Source organism: Colobus angolensis, unplaced genomic scaffold (assembly GCF_000951035.1).
Source record: "Colobus angolensis palliatus isolate OR3802 unplaced genomic scaffold, Cang.pa_1.0 Scaffold43, whole genome shotgun sequence".
Taxonomy (NCBI): Eukaryota; Metazoa; Chordata; class Mammalia; order Primates; family Cercopithecidae; genus Colobus; species Colobus angolensis.
In genome coordinates, this window is record NW_012117710.1 from 3,330,636 (window position 1) to 3,355,110 (window position 24,475).

Sequence of the window (24,475 nt, forward strand, 5' to 3'; positions counted from 1 at the left end):
AAAATAGAGAAAAGGGGGCAGGTAGGAAAAAAATAGAAAAAAGTTAGCTGGCATAGCATGTACCTATAGTTCCAACTACTTGGGAGGCCAAGTTGGGAGGATCACCTGAGCCTGCAAGGCCAAAGCTACAGTGAGCTGTGATCACACCACTGCACTCCAGCTTGGGTGACAGAGTGAGACTCTGTCCAAAAAAACCCCCCAAAACCAAAAACAAAAAGCCTGGTACCTGGTGGCACTCAATAAACAGAAGGAATGAATGAGACCGGGTGCAGTGGCTCATACCTATAATCCCACCACTTTGGAAGGCCAAGGCAGGTGGATCACTTGAGCCCAGGAGTTGCAGACCAGCCTGGGCAAAATAGTGAGACCCCTTTTCTATAAAAAAAATTGAAAGAATAGCCTGGTGTGATGGTGGGCACCTGTAGTCCCAGCTACTTTGGAGGCTGAGACAGGAGGATCACTTGAGTCTAGGAGGTGAAGGTGCAGTGAGCCAAGCCATGATCGCACCACTGCAGTCTGGGCAGTGAAAGACCCTGTCTCAAAAAAAAAAAAAAAAGAAAGAAAAGAAAGAAAGAAAAGGAAGGAAGGAAGCAGGAAGAAAAGAGAGAGAGGAAGGAAGGAAGCAGGGAAAGAGGAAGGAAGGAAGGAGGGAAGAAAGAAGGAAGGAAAAGGAAAGGAAAGAAGGAAAAGGAAAGAAAAGAAAGGAAAAGTAAAGAAATAAGATAAAAGAAAGACGTAAATCTCCTTAATTCACTGGCGGAGTGAGGCATTCTGGGAGCCCCACCGGGTCTGCGTGCGCATGCACAAGGTCAATCTGGACCCAGAGGTGGAAAGCCGCACTAGGACGGTCCTTGTGCGCATGTCTGCTCATGTGCATAGGGGACGTAGGCGCTGAACCGGTAGCGCTAAGCACTATGGGTACCTGTGCAGGCGCATGGTGGACCCAGGACCCCTAGAGGCCCTGTGTCCTCCATTCCCTCTCACCTGGCTGGCACGAAGCTCTGGCAGACCATGTGCATGTGCCTGTACCTGCTTTATGGGAGACTTGAGCCCCGGTGACATTTGCTTCCCCTGGGTCACCCTGGCGGAGTAGCCCTTGGGCACCCCTCACCTCGAGTTGGAGGTCTCGGCTCCTCATGACCGCCATGTTCTTCTCCTCACTGAGCTGTGCGTAGCGCATGGCTAAGTTGTAATTGTCGTCCTTCACCTTGACCAGCTCGTCATTGTAGCTGTCCCGCTCTTCCTTCATCTTGTAGTACCGCTCCTGGAAGGTCAGCAACTCCACGCGCGTCAGCGTCATCTGCTTCTTCTCATCCTCCAGCTGCCGTAACCTGGCCAGCAGCTCGCAGCGTTGCAGGTCCTTGGCCTTCATCTGCTGCTGCAGCTTGATGACCTCGTTCATCAGGAAGTGCGTGAGGCCCTCGTGGCCCTCCTCCACTGTGGAGAGGGGGCACCCAGTCAGGCCTGAGGACTGGGAAGTGGAAAAAGGAGGTTCCAGACGCAGGGCAGGTGCCATTCATTCACTCACTCAGTCACTAACGTTGTGCCGAGCTCTTTACTCACTCTGCCCACGAGGTACTGGGGATTCAGAGTGAGCAAGACTCACAGCTTTGGCCCTGGGAGAGCTTATGGTGTAATAAGAGAAACGCATTTAAAAAAATCAAATGATCACCACAAGCAGAATTACAGACCGTGAGGATTTCACAAAGTAAAGGTAGATGGAGCTATGAGAGTGTGTGGCAGAGGCCCAGATCCAGCCTCGTGGTCTGTGGGGGTTGGAGAAGGCTCCTGATGGTTGAGGTACAATGTTAAGTTTGGGAGGGAAGAGGCATTCTAGGAAAGGGGAACAACATTGCCAAGGCCATATGGGGAGAAGGGAGGAACTTGGCATATTTCAGGAACTGAACAAAGACCAAAGTGGCTGAAGGAGAGAGATAGAAGAGAAAGGTGAGGCTGGGGGTGTCAGCAGGGACTGGATCATGAAGGGTCCTTGTGGGCTGCATTAAAGACCTGAGTCTTTTTTATATTTTAAAACAGGGTCTCACTCTGTCACCCAGGCTGGAATGCAGGGGCATGATCATAGCTTATTGCAGCCTAAAACTCCTGGGTTCAAGCAATTCTGTGGCTGCAGCCTCTAAAAGTGTAGGAATTTCAGGCATGAGCCACTGTGCTTGGACAAGACCTGGGTCTTTACCAAGAAGCAATGAAAAACCACCAGAGGTTTTAAATAGGGGAGGAAGAATGGAGAAAGCACTGAAACAGATTGGGAATTGATACAGAGAGTTGATGGGGTTGTGGGAGTCTGGACTGTGGGAAGTGTTGGGGAGGGAGAGAAGATTGATTCAAGAATGTTTAGAAAGGAAGATTAAGAAGGCAAGATGCTCAAGGGCTCTGGCCCATGAGACACCCGAAAGAATGTAGTCAAGGCAAGGACAAGATCTACTGGGTAGAATGAACTTGTGTTCCACCCGGCGCCATTCACGGGGGATGGTCCGTGAACACCCACTTCTCTTGGCTCCTGCTTCACTTTGCCCCTGTTAACCTATCTTTCATCATCAAGCAAAATAAGTAGTTGACAGACCCCAGTTCTATATGTCATAGATTCACAGCTTTAGAACCATGCCACTCCTGAGGACACACACACACACACTCACACATACGCCCCTCCTATTAGAGTCCTGATGTTCCCAATGACAAAAGCACTTACCCACAATAGTGGAGAATCTGCGGGTGGGCTCTTTCCCAGTCACCAGTTTGTACAGCTCGGGGTAATAAAATTCCAGGCTCTCCAAGAAGACCACATAGCCCCTTTGCCCCTTGGTATGTAGAATGTCCAACAGCCGGCCTAGGGGAAAGACCAGATCACTCTGTGAGAATAGGTATCTGATGGAACACAAGTCTCTGTGGCTGGTCTCATCCTGGACTTGTGTCCTTCAGTCAACTCTAAGAAGACAGTCTCCCCACATTCTATCACTTCTGAGTTGTATCTTGGAGCCCAGATGACGTAAATCAAAGTGCCAGGCCCTCTGCAGGGATTCGTTGAGCGTTTGTTTTCTTTTTCTAATAAGTTGGTAGAACCAGGATAAATGGAATTGCCGCCCCAGTTTTGAGGTTTCCCAACTGACCAGGGCCAAAATGAACCATGTAGGCACCAGGTCTTCTATGACTGAAGGACATTGGAAACACGATAAAAATTATGGAATAATATATGGTTCTCTGGGATTGAGAGCAGGAAGATAAATATTTGGGTGAGGGGCTAGGAAAAATCATAGGAAGCAGGGATAGTTCTAGGCTTTTCTTTGGGATTATGATACAACCTGGAAACACCTTAAGTGTAATTTCCCCAGCAGGTCCCAGTTTCTATACTGTTGATTCCACTTATTGCTTACATTTCTGGGCCCTTCCTTAAACATTTTATTTTCAGATATTTCTTCTGAGATATAGAAGAAGAAAGGTAGATCTTAAAACTCGACTTCTTCCTTAGGACCGACAGGAGAAATAAATTTGATGTGATGTCAACCCCGATGGTTTGGTGAAGCTGCCTGCAGTACTGTTTTGAGAAATATTCCAAAGGGGAAAGCATGCTGATTAGTGATGTCTGCCATGGATGCCAGAGAGTCGCAGCTGATGAGCCATTTACCACCAGCCACGCTGGGGGACAGTGATTATCAAACCTTCTAAACTGATCCATAGAAAGAAAAACATTTAACATTGTGGTCTAGTGACCATAAACAAAGATAACTCTACAAATACATGTGTATACACATGTACATAATATACAATTAAAACAAGCTTCACAAACCATATTTATTACCTTTACTGAATATGATAATGTGTCCTAACCACCACCCTGGAAGTCAGGCTAGAAAAACCTGTGGAACCCTTCTCGGAATAATATTTTTAAACAGATAAAGTACATCAGATTACAAAAGAAACCAATTATAATAAAATCCAGTTATCAAATATTAAATAAATTTGTGTTTCAGTAACATACTTCTTTATTAATGCACTAAATAGCAAGACCTTTTGGCAGATCTAATAAGTACTGTAATTTTGAAAGAGAGATGAGTGTAAGTGGCATTTTGAGAGATTTGCAGTAGCTGTAGTGATAGGAAGAGATCTGTAATTTTCATTGTTGCCTAAGTCACAGGAGTTATTAATCACTACTGTAATTCGTGGCCTCCTGACATTTGCAATTGAGGGCAATGCTAAATTGCTGTTGAGGTTAGTAAAATAAAGACGGCATTTCTTCCCCACTCCCAGCTTACGCATTCTTTGCGTTCTATACACAGACAGCTTGAGTTCTGTACACAGATGAGTGGATGGTGGTCTGTGGACCCCAGTTTAAAAATCCCTGACCTAGAGCAACCTCATTTTGGTACAGCTACCAAAGGGTATGTCTGGAAGTTGCCGTGTGCTGTAGCCCTCCCTGTCCCGCAAAGAGGTCCTAAGGTTACCTGCCCGGTTGATCTTGGACGGCAGCATAGGAGCATTAAGCACTTCATCTTCATCCTGCTCATCAATGACCTTACACTGACGCAGGTAGGGCGTGAGCTTGGCGGGGTTGATGTAGCGGCTGAGCATGTGCCGGTTACACTCCACATTCTCCCACAAGGCGTCCTCTTCATCCTTCAGCGTCTCCATGTAGTCATCCATCTCTGGCCCTCCTCCTTTTAGACATAAACCCCAACAAGCTTAATAAAAGAGTCTCACTGGAACAGCTCTATAAACTCCTCTGGAGTGATCTCTAGAATATATTAAGTTAAAAAAAAGTCCCGTACAGTAAAGTATATATGGCATTTTACCTTTTATCTAAGAAAAGGGGTATGAATATAAAAATATATATTTCCTTATATACTAAACATAAACAATGGAAGTTTAAGCCATAAAATTTTTAAAAGATTATTTATAGGGCAGAGAGGGAAAATCCTGCGGTTGCAGTCTACCCTTTCCATCCAAGTTTTTATGTCTTACTAAAAATGTATAGTTCCCTAAACAATATATACTATTGGTTTTTGTTTTAAAATTTCACATAAATGGTGTCATACTGTATATTTCCTTTTTCAACATGTTTTTCTCCCTCTACATTTTTTTTTTTGAGATTTATCTAGGTGGATACATACAGATCTAAGTCATTCATTTTTAAAAACAGCTTTATTGTGATATAATTCACATACCATACAAGTTACCTTTTTAATATGTTCAATTCAATGATTTTAGTATATTCATAGAATTGTGCAACCACCACCACAATCAATTTAAAAACATTTCTGTCATTTCAAAAAGAAGCTCCTCACCCTTTATTAGCCACTCTTAATTTCCCTCTAATCCCTGCCCCTCCATCCCATGTAACTACTCATTCACCTTCTGTCTGTATAGATTTGCCTTTTCTGTACATTTTATACAAGTGAAATCCTACAATTTATGGTCTTTCATGGCTGGCTTCTTTCACTTAGCAACTTTTCAAGGTTTGTTCCTTTTGTAGCATGTATCAGGACTTCATTTATTTGAAATTGCTCAGTGATTTTTTCATTGCATGGACACACCACATTTTGCTTGTCTGTTCATTCACTAATGGACATTTGAGTTGCTTCTGCCTTTTGTCTATTATGAACAATGCTGCTATGAACGTTCATGTACCAGTTTTTGTGTGACTGTATGTTTTTATTTCCCTTGGGTAGATACATAGGAGTGGATTGTTAGGCCATATGGCAACTCTATATTTAACATTTTGAGAAACTGCCAAACTGTTTTCCAAAGCAGCTGCATCATTTTACATTGCCACCAGCAAGCCATGAGGGTTTTAATTCCTCCGTATTCTTGCTAACACTTGTTATTGTCTGTCTTTTTTTATTACAGCTCTCCTACTGAGTGTGAAGTAGCATCTCATTGTGGTTTTGATTTGCATTTCCCTAACGACTAACGATGTTGAACATCTTTTCATGTGCATATTGGCCATTTGTGCATTGAGAAATGTCCATTCAAATCCTTTGCCCATTTTAAAATTGTGTTGTTTGTCTTTTTATTATTGAGTTGTAGGATTTTGTTATATATTCTGGATGCAAGCCACTTATCAGATATATGACTTGCAAATATTTCTCTCATTCTGTCAGTTGTCTTCACTTTCTTAAAAGCATTGTTTGTAGCATAAAAGTTTTAAATTTTGAGGTAGTCCAATTTATTTTTTTCTTTTTTTCACTTGTGCTCTTGGCATGTATCTAAAACACCATTGTCTAATTCAAGAGGATGAAGATTTACTCCTGTTTTTTTCCTTTGAATATTATACCTTAGCTCTTACATTGAGGATGATCCATTTTGAATTAATTTTTGTGTATGGTGTGAGGTAGGGGTCCAACTGCATTCTTTTGTGTGTGGATGTCCAGTTGTCCAAGCACAGTTTGTTTGAAAAGACTATTCTTTCCCCATTGAATGATTTTGCTATCCTTGTTGACAATCAACTGACCATAAAAGTAAACATTTGTTTTTGCACTATTGATTCTATTCCATTGATCTACATGTGTATCTTTATGCCAGTACTACATTGTCTTGATTATTGAAGATTTGTAGATTTGTAGTAGGCCTTGAAATTGGGAAGTATGAGTCTCCTAAACTTGTTCTTTTTCAAGATTGTTTTGGTTATTAGGTGCCTTTTACAACTCTTACGAATTTTGGGATTAGGATGTCAATTTGTGCAAAAAATGCAGTTGGTATTTTGGTAGTGAATCTGCTGAATATCTAGATCAATTTGGGGAGTACTGCTACCTAACAATATTAAATCTTCTGATCTATGAACATGGTGATGTCTTTCTTTAAATTTTCTTTAATTTCTTTCAGCAATGTTTCATAGTTCTCAGTGTACAAGTCTTGCACTTCTTTTGTTAAATATATTCCTAGGTATTTCATTGTGTTTGATGATATTGTAAATGGGAGTTTTTTTCTTAATTTCATTTGTGGAATATTCATTGCTGGTCTATAGATATATAATTTATTTTTGTATATTGACCTCATATTCTGCAACCTTGTGAAATCATTTATTAGTTCTCATAATTTGTTAGAGACATCTTATGATATCCTATATATAAGATCATGTCATTTGCAGATAAAGATAGTTTTACTTCTGTCTTTCCAATCTGGGTGCCTTTTATTTCTCTTCCTTGCCTAATTGCTCTGGCTAAAATACCTCCAGTACTATGTTAGATAGAAGTGTTGACGGCAGGAATCCTTGTTTTGTTACTGATGTTAGCGGACAGCATCCAGTCTTTCACTGTCAAGTATGATATTAGCTGTAGGCTTTTGCTTTTGTTTTTAGAATAGACGTCCTTTATCAGGTTGAGGAAGTTTTCTTACCTTCTTGGTTTATTGAATGTTTTTACCCTGAAAGGGTTCTTAATTTTGTTATATGCTTTTTCTGCATTTATTGAGGCTGCCATGTGGTTTTTGTTTTTTATTCTATCGATATGGTTACACTACCTGACTTTCAGCTGTTAAACCAACCTTATATTCCTGGCATAAATCCCACGTGGTCATGGTATGTAATTCTTTTTATATGTTGCTGGATTTAATTAGCCAGTTTTTAAAAATAGGATTTTTGCATTCATATTCATAGGAGATATTGGTCTGTAGTTTTCCTGTGATGTCATTGTCTGGTTTTGATATCAGGGTATATCAGGGTATTTCTTTTCCTGTGATGTCATTGTCTGCTTTTGATATTGGCCTCAGAATGATTTAGGAAGTGTTGCTTCCTCTCCTGCTTTTTGGAAGTGGCTTTTAAGAATTGGTATTAATTTTTCTTTTGTTTGGTAGAACTTACAAGTGAAGACATCTGGGCATGGGTTTTTCTTTGTGGATTATTTTTACAAATTCAGCCTCTTACTTATTATAGGTCTGTTCATATTTTCTGTTTGTCTTGAGCCAGTTTCAGTAGTTTGTGTCTTTCTAGGAATTTGTCCACTATATTTAAATTATCCAATTTATTGGCAGCAATTGCTCACAGTTCCCTTCATAATTCTTTTTATCTCTGTAAGTTCAGTTATAATTTCCCCCCTTTCATTTCTGATTCTAATAATTTGCATCTTCTCTTATTTTGTTGATATATCAAAGAACCAACTTTTGGTTTCATTAATTCTCTGCATTCCTTTTCTATTCTCAGGTTCATTTGCTTCTGCTCTAGTCTTGATTATTTCCTTTCTTTTCCTTGCTTTAGGTTTAGTTAGCACTTCTTTTTCTACTTTTGTAAGAGAGGAGGTAAAATTGCCTTTGCAAAATTTATAACAAAACTTCTGACAGTGAAAGAGATCTGACGTAACCAATTCCATCTTGCTTCTAACCTCCAAGCTGTCCTTGTTCATTCCTGGGCAGAGGCCAAATTGATTTTGGGAGGAACTTAGTTCATAGATTAATGTATTATTCTGCTCCTGTCAGATGGAGTGTACTACAGATGTCTGTTAGGTCTAATTTATTTTTTTTGAGACAGAGCCTCTCTCTGTCACCCAGGCTGGAGTGCAGTGGTGCAGTCGTGGCTCACTCCAGCTTCTGCTTCCTGGGTTTCCGCCAGCGCGTCTGGGTAATTTTTGTATTTTTAGTAGAGACAGGGTTTCAGCATGTTGGTCAGGCTGGTCTCGAATTCTTGATCTCAAGTAATCCACCTGCTTTGGCCTCCCAAAATGCTGGGATTACTGGTGTGAGCCACCAAGCCCGGCAGGTCTGGTTTGTTTATAGTGCTATGCAAGTCTCTTATTTGTTGATCTTCTGCCTAGTTGTTCTATCCATTATTGAAAGTAGAGTAATAACGTCTTCAACTCTTTTTTTTTTTTGAGACGGAGTCTCACTCTGTCACCCAGGCTGGAGTGCAATGGCGTGATCTCGGCTCACTGCAACGTCTGCCTCCCGGGTTCAAGTGATTCTCCTGCCTCAGCCTCCCGAGTAGCTAGGATTACAGGCGCCTGTCACCACGCCTGGCTAATTTTGTATTTTTAGTGGAGACGGGGTTTATCCATTTTGGCCAAGCTGGTCTCGAACTCCTGACCTCAGGTGATCCACCCGCCTTGGCCTCCCAAAGTGCTGGGACTACAGGCATGAGCCACTGTGCCCGGCCAACGTCTTCAACTCTTATTGTTGAATTGTGTATCTCTCCCTCCAGCTCTGTCCGTCTTTGCTTCATGTATCTGGGGCTCTGATAGATGCACATGCTTATAACTCTTATAGCTTCCCAGTGGATTGACCATTTTATCATTATGAGATGTTCTTTAGCCACAGCCAAATTCCTGGACCTGGGGATTTCATATATGGTGGGATGGGTGAGTGTGCTGGGGGCAACTGAGCTAGAAGGTGGCATTGGTGTAGCCATGGAGGTTGGAGCTCAGCCAGGGTGAAGAGACATGCAGGCAGGTCAAGGCTATCAGGGCAGAGAAGAGAAAAACAAGCAGAGGAAGCTGGTCTGCCAAGTGGCACTATGGCGAGACCACGAGGTTCCATGAGAAGCGGATGGCCGGGGTCATCTCTCTTGGTGCATAACTCAGTTCCCAACCTCATGAACCTTGGCCTTCTGTGGTGTCTGGTCCTTGTTGTAGGCCTTCTATATCCCTCCACCTTCCCCATTAATTTGAGCTATTAAATTAAAAAAAAAAAAATTTTTAGAGACAGGGTTTCGCTCTGTCACCCAGGCTGGAATGCAGTGGGGCAATCCTAGCTCATGGCAGCCTCAAACTCCTGGGCTCAAGCAATCCTCCCATCTCAGCCTCCCGAGTGGCTAGGACTATAGGTGTATGCCTCCACCCCTGGCTATTTTGAACATTTTTTGTAGAGACAGGGTCTCACTACAGGCATGCACCACCGTGCTGTAGTTTGTCCACGCTAGTCTCAAACTCCTGGCCTCAAATGATCCTCCTATCTCAGCCTCCCAAAGTGCTGGGATTACAGGCATGAGCCACCACTCTTGGACAGTTTGAGATATTTCAGGTGTGATTTTGTTCCCTGCAACCAAAGTGCCTTGAGTGAAAATGTGTATTTGCTGTTGTGAGCAAAAGTTATATTTAAAGTAATTAAAAATGAGGATTCGGTCTCCATTCAATCCAATGAACTTTGCATAGACGACAACCTCCTTAGTTCCCTGCCTTAAGTCCTGACCTCTACAAGCCTTTTGCTAACACATGGCACTGGCCACCTGAGTCATAGCCAGCAACACCATAGACATGCCCACAACAATGGCTCATTCTGACAACATGACCACGTGATCATTTGCATTCACAAAGGAAAATGTACTTGCTTTTATTATTTTCAAGAAGTGGACAGCCTAAGAATTTTATTCAATGAATTATTTATTGACTACGTGGCAGGCACTGCTGGTGTCTCTCCACACTACCCCCTGACTTCCTGCTAACGGAATCCTTTTTTTTTTCCCCCCCAAAAACCAGGCAGTCTGATGCTTCAGGGAGGCTGAATATCTTTTGAGCTGCAAAGAGCGGCCCTCGTTTGGTCTCTACCAGTAGTGTAGAAACAAGCAGGTGAAGTGCTTTTGGCCATGCAACCTGCAGGAACACACACTGGGGGCAGCTCTGGAGGTTTTCCTTGATCTTTAACAGGGACACCTTGTCCTTGGGCTTTTGGCTGTGACTGTGTAAAGATGGATGTGATAGTCTGGGTCGCTGCACCTCAGCCTGTACCCCTCAGGTGACATCAAGGACCGAGGGTCTTTCCAGCTCTCTGCTCTGCCATCCTGAGGATTCACCCTGAGATGAGGGCTGGAAAGATCCTCGGTCCTTGATGTCATCTCCTGGGCACTGAATGAACCAGCACTGGGCTCCTCCCGCCTCTGGACTCCTGTAAAACATAAATGCTCGTTGTTCCAAGCCTTGTGAAGTTGAGTCTACTGTGATTTGCAAGCCCAAAGCCTCCTAACTAGTAAATACATCTACTTAGCACAAAGACTTGCTCAGCACCATGAATGCACAAGAGAGCTGAAAGTCAGGTGTTAAGAAGCTTACACCTTTTGCGGGGTCAGAAGGCCCGTGCCGAGGAATTAAACAGCAGTTCAAGGCAAGAAGACGGGCAGGTCTGGATGGACCAAGAAGCATTACTTATCAGCCTTCATGAACAAGGAGGCTGTAGTTGGCACATGCCAACCACCTGTTACAAGAGTGCTCAGTGAGATAGAAAGCCTTCCTCCCGGGACCGGGGTGACCCGGTGCAGCCACCTCAGCAGCCTGTCAGCTAAGCAGAAAATAACTAGGGCAAAATCTTTCTAAAGCAGAGATGAAAGGGATGCTCTTACCTCACAGCTGTCTGCAGCCTCGACCTCCCAAGCTCCAGCAATCCTCCTACCTCAGCCTCCTAAGTAGCTGGGACTATAGGCGCACACCACCATGCCCGGTTAAGAGACCCTCCTACCCCAGATGCAGTGAAATCGCAGACCCTGGATCTCGTTGAAACCTGTCCCGTCGTTAATGCCCCTGTGCAGCGCAGTTGCTTAGCAAGCAGGGGTGAAGAGGAACTTGGGAAAGCCGACCAGTTTGTGAGTGCCTGGAGTGAAAGGGCCTCTTCATCCTCAGCCGACTCGAGTGAGAACTGGCTCTGTGCTGAGCACTGGGCTGGGAACAGAGGGTGCAAAGACATTTCCCACACAGTTCCTGAGCTGCAAGCTGCTCAGAGGTTGGTGGTAAGTGTCAGCCGCCCACACAAGCCCCGGTGGGAGGAACAGCATCCTCTGGAACCCTGCAGAGAGGGCAGCCGCACGCCCTGCTGGCGGAACAGGAAGTACTTCCCCTCTGGGCTGCACGTGTGCCAGGCACCGGGCCTGACCCTCTATAGAAATTATCTCATTTGGCCAGGCGTGGTGATGACACCTGTAATCCCAGCACTTTGGGAGGCCAAGGTGGGTAGATCACTTGAGGTCAGGAGTTCAAGACCAGCCTGGCCAACATGGCGAAACCCAGTGTCTACTAAAAATACAAAACATCAGCTGAGCATAATTTTTTTTGTAAACATACAAAACGAAACCCTACTGTTAAGGATATACGGCAAAACTATACCAAGAAACAAGGGACTGATGAAAATCAGAATGGTGGCTTCCCCTGGGGAGGGGCCATGAATGTCCCCTGGGGACATGAGTGTCCATGTCATTGTTCTCTGTCTCATGGATACACATTATGTATACATATTTATATGTATGAAATATTTCATGGAAATTAAATCTATGGAGAGTGTAGCCAGCCTCAAAAGAAAAAAAAAAATGTCTCAGATACAATTCGAAATGTATTTTACCTTCAAGCACTTCTCTCTAACTCAGGCTGACTCAGCCTCATCACCAGGATGGGACGAACCCCGCGGCTCTGTCAAGCTCTGGGCAGTTTCTTTGAAGGCAGTTTTCTCAGAAATGCACCCAGAGGCCCCGAGGCTCTGAGCTGTTTTTAACAGCCTTGCAGGTTGGATGGCCCGTCCCTGCCTAAGTTTTAACCAGAGCTTGTTGCAACCCGCAGCTCGGACCCAACCTTCGGCAGGGTTTGACTTCCAGTGTGAGACAGGTCCTAGGCCACACGAGTCTCTCTGCAAATGGCTGAAAAGCAAGTGCCAGGCCCCCAGGCCAGACTCCACAGGAAGGGCTGTGTTGCTCACCTTCCCTGGGAACCAAAGGATCTGGAGGTGACCCACCGGAGGATGAATTCCATGAGAGCTGCTGGCCTCACGTCCCGACTCACTCATTCAAGACCTCTATTGTGGCTTCCTCTTGCTGTTATGATAAAGTTCCAATCTTTTTTTATTTTTATTTTTTGAGACAGGGTCTTACTCTGTTGTCCAGGCTGGAATGCAGTGATGTGATCTCAGCTCGCAGCAGCCTCTGCCTCCTGAGCTCAAGCAATTCTCCTGGCTCCGCCTACTGAGTAGCTGGGACCACAGGCAAAACCACCATGCCCAGCTAATGTTTTAAAAATTATTTTTGTAGAGATGGGGTCTTGCTGTGTTGCTGACGCTGGTCTCAAACTTCTGGGCTCGAGTGATCTTCCCGCCCTGGACTCCCAAAGTGCTGGGATTACAGGCATGACCACCATGCCAAACCACGATCAACTTTTTTTTTTTTTTTTTTTGAGACAGAGTCTTGCTCTTTTGCCTAGGCTGGAGTGCAGTGGCACCATCTCGGCTCACTGCAGCCTCGGCCTCCTGGGTTCAGGTGATTCTCCTGCCTCAGCCTCCTGAGTAGCTGGGATTACAGATGCCCACCACCGTGCCTGGCTAATTTTTGTATTTTTTATAGAGACAGGGTTTCACCATGTTGGCCAGGCTGGTCTCGAACTCTCAACCTCAGATTATCCACCCACCTCGGCCTCCCAAAGTGCTGGGATTTACAGGTGTGAGCTACCACGCCTGGCCCATGTTCAGCATCTTGATCTTGATCTTGAGGCCCTGCGAGGTTTGCCTTCTGCCAGCCCCACAATCTTATCACAACTGCATCCTGGGCCCGACAGCCTTTTCTCTGATTGTCTCCCAAGCTCCAGCTAGTGTCAGAGGTGATCCCTGCCCTTCCCTCCCTTCACTACCCGAGCCCCTCCGCCAAGTCTCAGGTTACCCTCACTTGCCTTTTTTCCAATATAAAGGAACGGCCAGGCACAGTGTCTCCTGCCTGTAATCTCAGTGCTTTGGGAGGCAGAGGCAGGGGGATCGCTTGAGGCCAGGAGTTTGAGACCAGTCTGGGCAACATAGGAAGGCCCTGTCTCTACAACAAATTTAAGAATTCACCAGATTTGGTTGTGTGTGCCTGTGGTCCCAGCTACTTGGGAGGCTAAAATGGGAGGATCACTTGAGCCAAGGAGGTGGAGGGCTGCAGAGTGTTATGATCACGTCACTGCACTCCAGCCCCGGTGACAGAACAAGACCCTGTCTCTCCATGATGTAGAGGGGTATAGAGGGGATAACAGATGCGGAGTACCTGGCATGGAGGGGTGCTCACACACAAGGGCTGCTATCCCGTCATTGGGGTGTGACTTTCACACTTTCCGGCCGGATCTTGTCTTCCCTCGAGCCAGGCTCCCGTTGCATCTGGACTTGCAGTGCTCGGGATCTGAAAAGGAAGAGATAATCAGCCTTGGAGCGGGAGGCAGAGGATGGAGGGAAAGGGAATCGTTCTGGGATCAAAGCGATGCTCGGCTTTGGAAGAAAAGGCCAGGAAGTCCTGAGGGGCATGTCACCCTCGATGACATTGGCAGAGTGGACCCCACACCAGGGGCTACAGGGGGAGAAAGGCTTCTGTCCCACCCCGTGGAGTGGACAGCCTGAGAGGCCACTGACACAGGCCCCGAGAGCCCTGGGGATGGGGAGGAGGGAAGATAGGAGCCTTGGGCATGCTCGTGGCCAGTGTGGAAGATCTTTGATGGAAAAGGCTTTGATGGAAACCTCTGCAGACTGGAGCCACTCTAATCAGTGCTAATTCATTAGGTCAAAAGCAGCAAACCCCATTCCCAAACCCTGAAGAGTTCCCGTCACTGTGAATTATGTCTTTAACCTCCAGCCTGCCATGGATTTGGGCAGGAACACGTGGTGGCCCACACACGCTGTAATTTCCCAAGGGCGGTGTTCCTTACGGTGACTGACGAGGCCACCGCTAATGTCCCGCTCAGCCATCTAGGAGCCCAGCTGGGGGTTTGGGTTTTTTGGGGGAAGGGTCAGTTCTCCTTCTAGAGAAGGGGAGGTGGTGGTGACAGGCATCTCTGGAGGACACCATCTCCCTGGTCTCCTCACGGCCTCCCTGCCCTGTGGCTGGGACAGGGCTGGGGGCCGGGGCTGGGTAGGTAAGGAAATCACAGAACCCGGGGCCTCTGCAAAGGCAGCAGAGCAGTCCACAGGCCAGTCAGCAAACACAGAGGGAAATTACACCGTCTGCATTTTTTAAAAAAGAGAATGTGTTTATCATCAGAAAAAAAAGGCTTTAAAAAAATTATAAGGAAGGCTTCAATTGTGGCCAGGCATGGTGGCTCATGCCTATAATCCCAGCACTTTGAAAAGTTGAAGTGGGAGGATTGCTTGAGGTCAGGAGTTCAAGACCAGCTTGGGGCAACATAGTGAGACCCCATCTTTTAAAAAAAAAAGAAAAATTATCTGGCCTGATGGCATACACCTGTATCTCAGCTACTCAAGAGGCTGAGGTGGGAGGATCGCTTGAGCCCAGGAGGTTGAGGCTATAGTGAGCCATGATTGTGCCACTGTACTCCAGCCTGGGTGACAGAGCAAGATCCTGTCTCAAAGAGAAAAAAAAGAAAGGTTTTAATTACAAGAAAGGAGAAACAGGGCTGGGCGCGATGGCTCACACCTGTAATCCCAGCACTTTGGGAGGCTGAGGGCGGGCAGATCAGCTGAGGTCGGGAGATCGAGACCAGCCTGACCAACATGGAGAAACCCCGTCTCTACTAAAAATACAAAAATTAGCTGGGCGTGGTGGCGCACGCCTGTAGTCCCAACTACTTGGGAGGTTAAGGCAGGAGAATCGCTTGAACCCGGGCGGTGGAGGTTGCAGTAAGCCGAGATCGCGCCATTGCACTCCAGCCTGGGCTGCAAGAGTGAAACTCTGTTTCCAAAAGAAAAAAAAAAAGGAGAAACAGGCTTGAACAACTCCCCTTGCTATTCTACCCCTACCCCCTACCCACTATGTCAATGTAGGTTGGGGAAACCGAGGCACAAGAAAACCAATACTAAGGCTGGGCTGTTTCTGCCCTTAGAATTTTGATGACAGCATTTGGGAACTTGGTCCTCAGGTCAGGGAAGATTTCTAGGATTAAAAGTCAATCTCTTGACCACTTGCAAGACTGGCTCAGAGGTATAACATGCAACAGACCAAACATCATCCCTCGTGCTTACAGACTATCCGGGGTGTGCCAGACACTTTGTTAGACGTCACTGACGGACCTCCAGAACTCTTTGAGGTAGGCGGTATTATCATCACCATCACCACCTTACAACCAAGAAAACAAAAGCTTAGAGAGGGCTGGGCACGGTGGGTCATGCCTGTAATGCCAGCACTTTGGGAGGCTGAGGTGGGCGGATCACTTGAGCTCAGGAGTTCAAGACCAGCCTGGGTAGCATGGCAAAACCCCGTCTTTACAAAAAATTAGCTGGGCATGGTGGCACGCGCCTGTGCTCCCAGCTATTTGGGAGGCTGAGGCAGGAGGATCACTTAAGCCTGGGAGGTCGAGGCTACAGTGAGCCAAGATGGTACCACTGCACTCTAACCTGGGTGACAGAGGGAGATCTCTGAAAACAAAACAAAACAAAACAAATGCTTAGAGAGGTTCAAGTTCCTATACTTAGCATAAAGTTAGGATTTGGACCCAAGGTTTTCTGACTTCCCCTTGATAGCTACTATATAGCATCTAGAATTGCTTTTTATTTTTTTAAGTTTACCTTTTTAAAGGGTTGTAACCAGAAAGTATATGTGCAAAAGCTCCCTGAAATGTCACTTTTACATATAAGCTTAAGACAGAGTGAAAACTGTGCTCTGAGATGGCAGATACTGGCTCAAGGTTAAAAAGAACAACTATTGCTTCTCAAAAGCAGAATCAATTGCTTAGTGCACTGTAGATTCCTCATGGTGGTGTTTTCCAAGTACAATCAATGCCCATTCACCGCACAATGAAGCCTGCTAGTTGACAAACAAAATGTTAGTTTTTCTTTTTTTCCTTTTTTTTCCTTTTGAGATGGAGTCTTGCTCTTGTTGCCCAGGCTGGAGTACAGTGACACGATCTCCACTCACTGCAACCTCTGCCTCCTCGGTTCACGTGATTCTCCTGCCTCAGCCTCCCAAGTAGCTGGGATTACAGACATGCACCACCATGCCCGGCTAATCTTTATATTTTTAGTAGAGATGGGGTTTCATCATGTTGGCCAGGCTGGTCTCCAACTCCTGACCTCAGGTGATCCAATAGCCTTGGCCTCCCAAAATGCTGGGATTGCAGGCGTGAGCCACCATGTCTGGCTGGAAAATGCTGTTTTTTGTTGCCTCTCACTTTAGAATAAATAGATAGACAAGGATCACTTGATGGTTGAGGAAAGTCTCCACATGAAAGGCAGAGATCAAAAGGGTCACAGGGACACAAAGAACCTGCTAGAAGCAGACAATGCACAGAATAAGAGAAAAATTTAAAAAACATAACCTGGCTAGCACAGTGGCTCACACCTGTAATCCCAGTACTTTGGGAGGCTAACGTGGTAGGATTGCTTGAGCCCGGGGATTCGAGGCCAGTTTAGACAGTATAACGAGCCACTGTCTCTACAAAAAATCAAAAAATTAGCTGGGCATGGTGATATGTACCTGTAGTCCCAGCTACACAGGAGGCTGAGGCAGGAGGATTGCTCGACCCCAGGAGATTGAGGCTGCAGTGAGCCATGTTTGCACCACTGCACTCCAGCCTGAGCAACACAGTGAGACCCTGTCTCAAAAGAAACCCCCAAAACATAACCTGATAATTAAGAATCATTTAGAGATGAGATGAAGCATTGTATCCATAAAGCAATGGTAGGGTGCTAAGAAGAGGAACGATCAAAGAAAAAGTTATTAGCAATTAAAAATAAGGCAGCAGAAATTTAAAATCAGTGGAAGGCTTGGAAGATAAAGTTGGGGAACTTTCCTGAAAAGTTAAATAAAAAGTTAAAGAGAAGGAAGATAAGAGGGGAGGGAATGAGATCCATTTAGAAGGTCTAATAGCCAATAAATAGAAATCCTAAAAAGAGATGACAATGACTGTGTCTTCTTGTTATATATCTTCTAGGGATAGAATATAAATCAAGGGATGAAATTATCAGAGAAATAATATTACAGAATTCTCTGAATTTAAGAGCATGAGACTTCAGACTTAATAGGTCCTTTGAATATTAGTACAATCAGTGGAAAAGAACCTTCTCAGTGCACATTGTTCCAAAAATTCTGGCCACCAGGGAATAAGAAAAGACCCTAGAAGCTTCCAGAGAGAAAACCTCAGGTCACATGAAGAAGAATGGAAGCAAATATACCATCAAACTCCTCAATGCAAATACTGGAAGCTGGGAGAAAATGAGGCAACGCCTTCACGTTTTTGATGGAAAATACTTTCTTACCTAGGATCCTATATCCACGCAAACTATTGTGTGTGAAAATACAATGAAATTATTTTCAGAAAAGCAGGAACTCCAAATATTTGTCTCCTATGCACCTTTTCATTGGAAGCTACTAGAGGATACGATGCAGCAAAAAGAGGAAGTCAGCAATAAAGAGGAAGGTATGGAGCTCACAAAGCAAGGAATCTACTTGGGGAAGCAGCAAGGAAAGTCCCAGGATGAAAGCAAAGCGGCCAGGAGCGATCAGCCAAGATTGCAACAGGGTCATGGAGGGTCCACAAGGGAGAGGTGGCCAGGGGAAAAACAGAATGATTTCCTGATATATTTGATAACTCAGGAAATCATATTGTTAGGCAAATGACAGATCTGAGAGTCAGATGAGAAAAAATTAAGAATAAGTACATTTAAAAGAAACCCCAAGCAAATGCAAAGGAAAAAAAAAAAAGAGGCAATATTAACTCCAGGAAAAAACAAAAGTACAGACAAGAAAGAAAATCATAGCACACAACTTGCCTTCACATGAACAATATTTACCTAGTTATAATAATATAACCACCACAGAGTAATCAATGCAACAGATTGTGACCTAATGTAATGAGAGAATGAAGGGGAAGTGCTTTGAATGGGTTATTAGTAAAAGAGAGTTAAATTCTCATCTATCTAACAGTATGTCAATCGATAATGTCTTAAAACTAATATATCAACAAATAGCAAGGCAAACATTATTTAGACCTAGTGAAAAAGAACAGAAGAAATAACAGAAGAAAACAAGGTGAAAACGAGGTGGTTTTGTTTGTTTGTTTTGTTTTTCTGTCTAGGTTTTTTTTTTTTTTTTGAGAATGGAGTCTTACTCTGTCGCCCAGGATGGAGTACAGTGGCACGATTTCGGCTGACTGCAACCTCCACCTCCCAGGTTCAAGCGATTCTCCTGCCTCAGTCTCCTGAGTAGCTGGGATTACAGGTAAGCTCCATGTCTGGCTAATTTCTGTATATTTAGTAGAGATGGGGTTTCACCAGGTTGGCCAGGCTGGTCTCAAACTCCTGACCTTAAGTGATTCACCTGCCTGGGCCTCCCAAAGTGCTGGGATTATAGGTGTGAGCCACTGCACTTGGCCTGAAGAAGAGTTTGAAGTGATTGCCTCTGGGTATCAGGACTAAGGGATGATGATGGCTGGGTTGAGGAGCGATGTTTTTCTTACAAGCCTATTTTACTTTCTTATTTTTAATTTTTTAATTAAAAAAATATAATAGAGATGGGGTTTTGTCATGTTGCCCCGTCTGGTCTTGAATTCCTGGACTCAAGCGATCCACCCGCCTTGGCCTCCCAAAGTGCTGGAATTACGGACATGAGCCACCATGCCTGGTGTATTTTGCTCCTTTGCATGACTCATGTATTACTTTGATAAAAAATAAAACTAACTAAAAGAAAAAAACCACATGTCAGTCATTGGAAATACGGATAATGCATTTAAGTATGAAGAACAAAATAGTTATCTTCAGTCTTTGCACACACACCACGTTCCATCTTTTGCAATGCTTGTGAGTCAGCTCACCCCTTCCTAAGCTGAAACTGCTGACTGTGTACCTGGCTATTCATGGATATCACCTTGATTAATCTTCACAGAAGCTCAATTAGGTGGTTTTATTACTCCCATTTTATGGATGAGAAGGTAGGATCAGAGCGTTCAATAATGGAGTGAGATCTCACAGCCAATAAGTGGAAGAGCAGAGATTCCTACTCAGCCTCCCTGAACTCCACATCATCTGATCTTAATTAAACTAGCAATCATCCCAGCTAACGTTTATTAAGCATAGCATCTAATCGAACCAATTATATTCCTTGCTTCCTGAGCGCCTAATCTTCCTCTTTAATACTGTGTTGTGTGTGTGTGTGTGTGTGTGTGTGTGTGTGTGTGGAGACAGGGCCTCACTATGCTCTGGAATTACAGATAATGAGCCACCGTGCCCAGCCTCTTTGTTAATTTAAGCTGTCATTTTGCTGGAACTTATACTCGAATAGCTGCCTCTGAAAAGGCATATGGAGTTGCTATTGGCCAGATATCGTGCTAAATGCTCTATGTGGATTATCTCATTTAATACACAAAACAACACTATGAGGTAAACACTCCTACCCTCCGCATTTTATAGAAGAGGAAACTGAGGCACTCACAGAGAGTTCCAGCAACTTGCCACGTGTCTGTCTCATCTCTGTATCCCCAGGAGAACTTAGCGTGGAGCTATACTCTTAGGAGATGTTCAATATATATATATTTGTAGAGTGGATAAATACAAACAAATATCAAATCCTGAATAAAATAAACATTAAGATTCCCATTGCTTCCAACCCAGGGAGTCCTCTGGAAATGAGCTGTCTTTTGGGGGCGGCAGACACCTCTTTTTGCCAAAAGCTGCCTCAGTGCAAAAGCTGTGGAACCAGGAGGAGATAAACAGTCAGTTAGATAAATGCATCTCTGGTTAATTGATTTGCCTGCATGATTGGAGTGAATGGCTTGATATGCAGGGTTTAATTATTCCAGTGAAACCTCCACTTAATTGAAAGGGCTTCTAGCAAAAAAAGGGAAAGAGATTATTTAAAAGGACGATCTACTGCCCAAGAGAAAGGACTGAGGAGACATGGATACATGCCCGGACTCCAGCTATACTCAGTGTTTATGGCCCTGAAATGAAAGCTTGATGGAAAAGAGCCAGAATCATCCCTTCATGTACCACCTGCCCCATTCCCTTCATTCCTACAAAGAGGGCACTTGAAGAGGCAGCTAGAAAATTCCCCCTGCAAGATGATTCCCTGGTATCCCAGTTAACTTTTTAACCTCTGTCTATCTCAGCTCATTCAACCAAAATCCTGAGATAATATTATTTCCCATCAATTAACATGTGTTGAGCAATCAGCAGAGCTTCACTGGTACATATTTTGAAAGTAGCAATTATTTTAAATTTGCTGTGGTGTGGCAGGCACTGTCAGCTGCTGGCCCAATAGCCATTCTCTCTTACTTATTAATGGATCACCAGTTTTGTCTGGGGGCATTACTGTACCCATCCAAAAACCTGTATTTCCAGCATCCCTTGCAGCTAGGTGGCTATCTGACACCACTCTGGCCAGTGAGATGTAGGTGGAAGTTTCTGGATGAGACATACAGGAAGACTCTTTAAAAGGAGGCAGATTTCAGATGAGAAGAGCCCTTTACTTGCCCTTCTCTGTCTACCTGGAATGTGGGTGTGATGCCTGGAGGCATAGCAGCTATTTTGTGACCATGAAGACAAGGCCATGCTCTAAGGATGACTGACTAGGATGCTACAAGAACCTCAGGTCATTGATGGCAGCCCTGGACAGCTAACCTTTGAGTTCTTGGTCCATGAGAAGAGTAAAATCCCTAGCAGGCAGAAAATCTGATTCTGTTTCTATTATTTGCAGCTGCAAACAGTTCTAACAGATACAAGTGCCACACACAACCCACACTTTCTAAGTCATATTGGTCCTGGCCACAGATCTCTGAGCCCTGAAATCAGAGCAACTCTCTTATCCATCTATTCCTTCCCATTCCTTTCTCCTAGAGACAAAACCAGAGTTGGCAAGTGGTCAACAAGAACTAAGTATTTAATACCATCCATGTCTAAAGTGCTGCGGCGGACAGAAACAAATGGTGCGGCTCTGAGGGGTGAGCAGTACCACGAGGAGATAAGGATCGCCCAGGAAATTGTAACTCAGGGACGACACCCTCAGCCATTGGTTTAGCCATTCCCAGCTTTCAGCGTGTAGGCAGGATGATTTATCTCACCTGCCTGCTGTGGCACTTTGATTCCCCAGCACACCCCTCACTGTGCAGTCAATGCTGTCACTTGTCCAGCCTCTGCCTTATCCCCTGGGCTGCATCTCCCCCTGCATCAGCTCTTACTCTTCCGTATACACCCAACCTCCTCCCCATGTCACATCACAGCTGAGCTTCCTGGTCACCGTCCCTGGCAAGGCCTAGCCCCTCGATCCAGAGCACTGCCTGCCACCCCAAGCATCCCCTCGGGCACCAGGCTGCCTCTAATATTCACACCTGAAGCTTTCCAAGGGGCAACATCATTTTTAGCTGACTCAGGCAAAGGGCCAATGGCTCCCGAAGATGAAAATGTCTCATTTTGATAGCTTTTTAGGAAAGGCGAGAGCATCAGTAGGAAGTTAGAAGGGGCTCATGTGCCCTGAACCCAGAGACCAAGGGCACCACCACACATCATCCCCCAGCCCCCCGGAATAAATCCACGCTTATTCTGCAGTGGCTTCAGATCTGTACCAAGACCATGAAATGTGGAAGGGCATACACCCCTTGTATTCCCAAAGGACACTGCTTCCTGGGTCTCCTTTTTTCTAACATCGCTGCAGAAAAGCTTTTGATAGAAGCCCAATTAGGAGTGACAGATTTAAATTGTTCTGAAATGCACATCAATTCATCACGTCCGCTTTTTATGAGCATTGGCCCCATCTGGATTTCAGGTCTGTGCACAGGGCTGATTGACAGCTCTGATGGCCACCAGGAACCTTGACGGGACCACTCAGCCAGACCCAAATCCCAGAGTGAGGTCACCCTCTTGGACTCCTGTCAAGTCAGGCTTGCTATAGGACTGGCTGGGGGAAACCCTGGCCTTGATAACGAAATACGCTTCTCTCCTGCTCTTGCCTTTGAAGCCTGGTCAGCAAATGTGCCTTCCCCACAGGAGACTGATAAGCAGTTGCAACCACCAGCTGATTCCAATTTGAGACCTCTCTGTGCTTTCAAAGATGGGCTCTTGGCTTCACCTGTGCACTGGATGGAATTTGTTTCATTGTTGTGTTCTTCAGTGTCCTGGCTGTCATTTTATTGTCTGGGTTGGAAGCAACTTGGGGAGCCCATTGTCCCTCTTTGAGTTCTCCATGTCAGTGTCATGACTTGTTTGGGCCATGCTATCCAGTATGGAGTGGATTTTTAATAAATATTTGCTGAATTGAGTGCTCTGACGTTTTATGATAAAAATATTCCGTGGTCACAGAATTACATTCAGTATCAGCCCACCAAGAAGAAAGCAGTGAGCTTAAGTGCTATGATGGGCCCGGACGGCCACTCTGCAGTTTCGTCTGACTGCTCCAGCAGAGTGAAGACCCTCCCTTCATGTCACCTGTGTGCTGGGCACAGAACAAAATTTTGTACCACTTCTTTTTTAAATTTTTAATTGTTTTTACAGATGGGGTCTTGCTCTGTCATCCAGGCTGGAGTGTAGTGGCATGATCATAGCTCACGGCAGCTTCCAACTCCTGGGCTCAAGTGATCCTCCCAGCACAGCCTCCCAGAGCACTGGTATTACAGGGGCACACCACCACCCCTGGATAACTTTGTTTTTTAAGATATGAAGGTCTCCCTATGTTGCCCAGGCTGGTCTTGAACTACTGGCTTCAAGGAATCCTCCTGCCTTGGCCTCCCAAAGTGCTGGGATTTCAGGCATGAGGCAGCCTTCTGGGCCCAGTTTGTGCTTCTTACCCTCTTTTGCCTTTGCTGGTTCCTACACCTGTTGTGAATTCCCTGGAGGAGGCCTCATGTGTACCCATCGGCGCCTTTCCAGCACAGCACCTGGCCCTCCTTTGTAGAGTGACTGAATAAACAAGTCTCCTTCCAGTGTTTAGCCTGGAGACTTGACACAAAAGCAACAGCAAGGTGGAATACAGAGCCTGTGTTTTTGTGCATACATTAAATTCGGGAGGAGGAGAGGTGGGAGGAAATTGTGTTACTCTTTGGTTTTGGGAATTCGAGAGACAGTTTGGAAAGCGCAAAATCAGACACGGGACAGGCACTGCCGGAGACTTGGGCATTAGCAAGCAAAACCCTGCCCCTGGGAGCCCTTGGGGCTGGCATGTGAATATGTGGGGTGGGCCCAGCGGCCCCGAGAATCTTCTCAGTGAGAGTTGGGCCCTTGAGTTTTATAGAAAAGGTCACCAGTATCATCAAATGAGTCCCACTCGGAGAGTGGCCAAGAACCAGAGGTGGAAGAGTCTGTGGGAGTCACAGTCAGATCTTAAATCTTCCTCATTATCTTCTCATCTCACTCGGCTGGCACTAGAACCCTCAAGGAGCCTGCGACAGGGTTAGGCCAGGCCGGGCCGGATGCCTTTGGATGTCAATCCCGGGAAAGTCTGCAAAGCATGGTAATGAGGATATTCCAGAGAGACTGCGGGGACGGGTCCCACTCACTCACTCACTTGCACATTCAGACTCGCACATTCACTCCCACTCACTAGTTTCCTCATTCATTCACTCATTCATTTACTCACTCACCCATCCACTCACTCATTCATTTACTCATCCACTTGCTCACCCATGCACTCATTCACCCACTCATTCATCCACTCACACATCCACTTGCACATTTG

The 24,475-nt window shown here is 45.2% G+C and overlaps 1 protein-coding gene and 1 long non-coding RNA gene across 2 annotated transcripts in view; one reads left to right on the forward strand and one right to left on the reverse strand.

Moving 5' to 3' along the window:
• The window catches only part of CARD11 (caspase recruitment domain family, member 11), a 155,912-nt gene that overhangs the window by 41,696 nt on the left and 89,741 nt on the right, over positions 1-24,475 (reverse strand). Inside the window, exons 2-5 of the mRNA XM_011956975.1 lie at positions 13,919-14,050; positions 4,458-4,670; positions 2,708-2,845; positions 1,112-1,437 (exon numbers count right to left, since the gene is read on the reverse strand). Of these exons, the coding sequence (XP_011812365.1) occupies positions 1,112-1,437; positions 2,708-2,845; positions 4,458-4,670; positions 13,919-13,925 (684 nt within the window). The 5' untranslated portion in view covers positions 13,926-14,050. The remainder of the gene's footprint in view (positions 1-1,111; positions 1,438-2,707; positions 2,846-4,457; positions 4,671-13,918; positions 14,051-24,475) is intronic.
• On the forward strand, positions 931-3,974 carry LOC105522446. Its single transcript, XR_001003445.1, has 2 exons — positions 931-1,408; positions 3,485-3,974. It is a non-coding gene; the product is annotated as an uncharacterized LOC105522446 (long non-coding RNA).